This window comes from Telopea speciosissima, chromosome 6 (genome assembly GCF_018873765.1).
Source record: "Telopea speciosissima isolate NSW1024214 ecotype Mountain lineage chromosome 6, Tspe_v1, whole genome shotgun sequence".
NCBI classification, from domain to species: domain Eukaryota; kingdom Viridiplantae; phylum Streptophyta; class Magnoliopsida; order Proteales; family Proteaceae; genus Telopea; species Telopea speciosissima.
This window is the reverse complement of record NC_057921.1, coordinates 48,222,838-48,228,475: the sequence shown is the minus strand read 5'-3', so window position 1 is coordinate 48,228,475 and position 5,638 is coordinate 48,222,838. Positions and strand designations below refer to the sequence as shown.

At 40.4% G+C, this 5,638-nt stretch overlaps 1 protein-coding gene across 1 annotated transcript; it reads right to left on the bottom strand.

Moving 5' to 3' along the window:
- Window positions 1-2,432: 2,432 nt before the first annotated feature.
- LOC122666334 (40S ribosomal protein S24-1) lies at window positions 2,433-5,420 on the bottom strand. Its single transcript, XM_043862534.1, has 5 exons — window positions 5,231-5,420; window positions 5,069-5,110; window positions 4,769-4,939; window positions 2,733-2,819; window positions 2,433-2,607 (listed from the first exon to the last, which is right to left on the bottom strand). Exons 1-5 carry the CDS (start codon window positions 5,303-5,305, stop codon window positions 2,566-2,568), a joined length of 417 nt encoding a protein of 138 aa, XP_043718469.1. The 5' UTR covers window positions 5,306-5,420; the 3' UTR covers window positions 2,433-2,565.
- Window positions 5,421-5,638: the final 218 nt, after the last annotated feature.

The following is a 5,638-nucleotide window of genomic DNA, read 5'->3' as shown; positions in this document are numbered from 1 at the left end:
CGGTTCGGTTACATTTTGACACCCTTACCTCTCCCTCCCATGCACGTGAGGAGTTGCAGGCATTTGGAGGGGGGTAATTACGGAAACCCCTAAATAGGAGGAGTGCTACAGAAAAATAGGTGGGGGTGTGCGAAAAGGGTTGGGATACTCACGCCAATTACTGGAGCACCCCTAAAAAAATGTCCTAATACAATAATACCCCCCTATTGGACGGGTTTCCATGACATCCACTAAAAACCCAAACTGCACTTCGACTCCAATTACTGGAGCACTCCTATAAAATGTCTTAAGCACGGATTATTATCCTCTTCAATTCCCTATAGCTCGGCAGTGCAGTAGTGCTAGTGTGGATGTCCAACACATGGCAATTCGGACATCCAACGGTCTAAGCTTAACATAATCAATGAGTTCGAACCGTCGGATGTCCAAGCTGCCACATGTCGAACATCCACATTAACACTGCCACACTGCCGAGCTATAGGGAATTGGAGAGGATAATTTCCCCCTAAACACCCCTCCCTTGTCTGACAGTTTCCATAACACCCCTCCAATGGCCGAAACTGCACACAGGCATTAGAGGGACCCTTTCCCAAAATAAAAATAATGTGCTGGTCTTATCCCTTAAATATAAAGGGTGCGTCTGTTTGTATCCAAGCAGGTTACAAACAGATTTTGTAACTGTACTTTTTTGCCCTTAATATAAGAAAGTGACAATACAATAAAAGGGTCAATAATGTAATTTCAACCATCCTCTCCTCCTTATTCTCCCCTCTCCTCCGCAACGGTTCTGCGACCCCTCCTCCCCTGCAACTCGTGGCTCTACCCCATCCCCCACCCCACCCACCCTCCCTCCCTCCCTCCCTCCCTTGCCGCCGCTTCCACTTGAGGTCAGCAAGATCCCTCTTTCATTCTCTCACGGACATACCAGTATATGAAAGCATCTTGGCATACATAAAATCGAAGTTATATATTTCGAGACACAGAGACCAGCGGTGTTTGCGAGGGAATCTACTGAAAAATTGTTAAATCATGGCGGCAACGTTTGTCGCAGAGCAAGCCTAGATCAAGTTCACAACGATCAATTTCATAGAGAAAAACCCCAAGAAGAAATCCCAAGCCCCTGTTTACCAATAAGAAAATCCATGGTTACTCCTTTATTCCACCGAAATCTGTCATGATCCGAATAAAATCGCCAATTCTTCCCGTCGCTACTTTGTTAGAGTAGTTTCACTCTCCAACGATGATAGCAGGAGTTAGCGCACTGTTAGAACAGTTTCATCGTTCGGGTTGGGGAAACTTGAGCTGCAGGGAATTAACCGAATAAGTTGCAATGGCATGAGCGGCTCAGAGGTTTCAAAGGGATGATCACAGTAGTGTACAGTAATTGCATCACCAACCAAACCCTGATTTGGCTAGGCAGGGTGCGGAACCAGAGAGAGAAGGAGAAGAAATGTTGGAAACAAAGCTGCTTTTCAAGCAATAAAAGCCTAGACATTGATCTCAGAGAATCCAACAGAAATGTTCATATTCCCAATCCCAAGTTTCAATGACTTGAGAGAAATACAACCCAGGTGAACGAAGAAGAGGGTTGTAATATGAGATATCCCAGCGGGGCATCAGATATCCGTGACTTGAAGCTACCGATGGAGGTGGAGATGGATGTGAAGGTGGAAGACAGTGGCGGTTATGGTGCAGTAGTTGCGTAGAGTCTGAATTCTGAAAACAACCTAACGAAGAGAAGTGGTGAGTGAGGAGATTGAAATTACTAATATATCCTCAACTGATAAATAGTTGCTAGGTACCGAAAAGGAGGTTACAAACTCTGCTGTAAACGATTTGGTTACAAACAGCTTTACCCAAATATAAATAGAAATTCAACAGACAGCATGTCTCATGGTCAAGGGCTAATGGGGTCATAGTCGTACTTACACTCCAAGAATAGCTCCAACCTCAAAAACTGCCTGAACCAACATCAACAACAGTTCCACAATAACAACAATGTTGCCTGATTTGAGCCTTCTGGCAGTCCCAATCCACAAACCAAAAATGTCATCAAGTTTCTGGCCAAAATCTATCTATTTATGATTCTGTAAGTTTCTTCTGACTCGTAAAACTGTCTACAGAAATCTAATTCTAAAGGCATGAGCAGGAATTGTTTCTATAAAAAAGGTGTCAAGCTCAACCAGTTGCCCAATATAGACTTGTGGTTATAGGAATTGTGAGACATCTCGTTTGCAGCCAAAATTCCAGATTGCTCTTTTCCATGTATTGCTCTTTTCCATGTATTTCTAGAGAGGTTGGCACTTGACTCCCATGTAACCAGGACAAATTTTTCATTTTCTTGCATTCACAAACCCCCACCCACCCTCCAAGTGTTCCTGATATTTTTTTTTCTATATGTAAAACAAAATAGCTTAGTTAAAAGTCAAAACTCCAAAACATAAAATAAGAATTTGATTCTTAATAATGTAGCTCAAATCCCTCGACCACACGCAACAACATAATATTTAAGATGTAAAGACTACTACCAAAAAAATGAGTACAAAACTCGTCAAAATTTACTTTTCATTTCTTCTTCCCAGCTTTTGCAGCATCTCCAGCCTTGGTCTGTGCATTTAAAAAAAAATAATAATCAATCACCAAGGAGAAAATATCTATGGTGAAAAATGCAGCATAGATGCAAATAAAGAGAAAATTGAACAAAGGAAAATATGATGGCTTGCCCATCCCACCTTCTTAACTCCACGGATCTTCTTGGACCTGTTTTTCCTTTCCTTCATTTGCTTTCTGGACTTCTCCACCTTGGTATCAAGTCCATTCTGCAAAATGCAACTACATTACTTGGAGCCCAAGATAATTTTAACACACGAGAAAAACAACATAAACTACTGAAAATTTTAACAAGCAACTTCACAGTTTTGAATATCCAGGAAAGAGGAAACTAGAAACCCAAATGTAACAGTGTTAATGTATAAAGTTGAAGTAGAGTCAGATGGTACAATTTATCCAATCACTGGTAGATAGAAGCATACATAAGTACGTAACCACACATCGTTACTCCACTTGTCAAGCAGATTGCTACACTAACTCACTAAGCTCACAAGCAGAGGAGGCAGGGCAAGCCATTTGTACCACTGTACTGGCAAAAGGTCTTGTAACCCAGGACATTCTACCAGTGACCAAACATAACCCAGGAAACCATACACTACCTTTCACACGGTTCTTATACTAATAAAAAAACAAATACACACACCCACACAGAAATGCCAAGAGTACTGACAAATATTGAACATAAAAATTGCACTTCACTAAAGATTTAACAAATCTGCAGTCCGTGTTTGACTAGAATTCATAGGGCTGGCAACGGAAACTTTTACTTATCATATACATAAAGATGAATACTATATAGAAAATTCACAAATCTTTTACTTGATTCTCACATTACTCACTATTTGTTTGTAAACATATTTTTTGGTGGCTGGTGGCTGGGGCTGGGTAGGGAGGGAGAGAGAGAGAATTGAAACACAAATGAGTTTCTCATTAAAAATATAGAGAAGATATCTTCATTATAATCTATCAAAGAGCAAAGAAAAATAACAAAGAGAAGGCACATCAAGCGCCACTTTGAGAGGACAAAGATGTTTTGTAACAATCAATGGCAATAGAGGGCAAAAGCATGCCCTAATTAGGCAGTTGAAAATAGTATTGAAGGAAAATAATTAAATTAAATTTAACCTTGTCAGACTATTATCTGCACACAGCAAGGTCATATAGTCTAAATGTATCATAAATCAAAGTCCCACACAAAATGGTAACTCTAGGGTAGAGTCCTCATGCCATCAATTATAATGTGTTCAGACCTTATAATGTGTTCAGACCAAAAGGGCGTACCCAGTGCACAAGGCTCCCACCATTGCGGGGTCTGGGGAGGGTCATAATGTACGCAGCCTTACCCCTGCTTTCGCAGAGAGGCTGTTTTCAGACTCGAACCCATGACTACTTGTTCAGACCGACCATCATAATAATATTATTGCTTTCACCTATTAATAATTCGAAAAATAAATTTTCATTACAAAATCTTTCAACGGATGTTTTGTTCCTGCCTTCCCACAGTAGGTACACAACAGAGGACTCACATCAAGGAAAATGAATATGCACCTAAAAACCAAATGGAAAGCTCAATCAATAGATTTGGTCTATGATGGAGTTTGGATTTTGCCATGGACCAATTTGCTTAATTCCCCCCGCCCCAAGTTATATAGAATTGTGAGGGACCAAATATTCGTATCCTGCAATCACTAAATCAATGGAAACTAGATAAGCAAGAAGTGTGGATATAGAACTTGAACTTAAACCCTGAATTGGTATGCAAATTAGGCAACTATGATGTAGATATAAGTTAACCGCAAGTACTTTGCACGCTTCACTTAAATCCATCGAGTTATGAAGAACCTTCCATGGAGACTCATAAGCAGTCTTGAGACACGAAGTCCCCAGGGCACTCCCAGCAAATCCAAGACAAACTTACTTACCCGAGAGAAGATATGGCATTTTGATCATGAAAAAACGAATCTAAAAAATCTACCAATAAGCATAAAATAAGGAAAACAAAGGAAGAAACAAATCATGGCCGATGGCATTGGTACATACAAAGATCCAATCATTTAGATTTCAAGATTTAAACTGGCTTCAAAAGTAACGAATGAAAAACCCTAAATATTTCACAGCCTCAGCTACTAATAAAGTGAAAACATAGTGAGTTAGTTACCCTGATAAGCCTGTACTTGGGCTCGTACTTCTTGGCGCTATCTACAGAATCGTAGATCAAACCGAAACCAGTGGACTTCCCACCACCAAAATGGGTCCTAAACTTGAACACGAAGATTGAGTTCGGATCTTTCACCTCGTACATCCTTCCGAGCTTCTCCTTGAGCTCCGCCTAATAAAAAAAAAAAAAATTAGGCAATCAACATCAACAAAATATGAATCCCTAATAAGCACAGTTGCGAAACACATCTGAAAATAGAAAAAACAAATACCATAGTGACAGAGAGATATGGAATGATACCTTGGAAACATTCGGTCGTCCAGGATGAAGAACATCGATGACCTACATCAAGAAAGCCAAATATTAGAGTTTTTTCCCACCCAGGTAGCATGGTGGAAAAGAAAACTAGGGATTTGCTATTATATGATCTATAGCAAAACGAAGAGAAGAAGAAGAACTTACGAACTGTTTCCTTGCGAGAAGCCTATTCGTCATGAATTTCCTGGTTCGAATGGTGACTGCCTTGGAATCCGCCATTTTTGCGCAAGAAAAAAACCCTAGTGGTTACTTCCGCTACTTCTGCCGCGGGTCCTCCGAGGACGAGATGAAGGCAGTGAACCACAAAGAGCAGAGGAGGAAATCAAGGCATTTTTCGAAACCCTATAAGAACTTTCGTCTAGAAGTAAAACCCTAATGGGTTGCTCAATTGGGCTTTTAGTTTAAACACTTTTGGGGGCCCATAAGCCCATAATAGGCCCATGTCCATTAATATTTTTCAATGGCAAAAGGTTCTATATAGGACCCGCTTGCTGTATGGCCTTCCTATATTTAGGCTGCCGCCAATATTTGGAAGTATAAAGGAATCTCTAA

What these genes read in the sequence shown, in the direction of transcription:
- LOC122666334 (XM_043862534.1), bottom strand. Translation starts at nt 5,305, where the DNA reads ATGGCGGATTCCAAGGCAGTCACCATTCGAACCAGGAAATTCATGACG. An exon ending in TTCTCGCAAGGAAACAGTTC is followed by an intron (nt 5,111 to 5,230) that starts GTAAGTTCTTCT and finishes TTCTTGATGTAG; the next exon opens with GTCATCGATGTTCTTCATCC. An exon ending in CCAAGTACAGGCTTATCAGG is followed by an intron (nt 2,820 to 4,768) that starts GTAACTAACTCA and finishes TGCATTTTGCAG; the next exon opens with AATGGACTTGATACCAAGGT.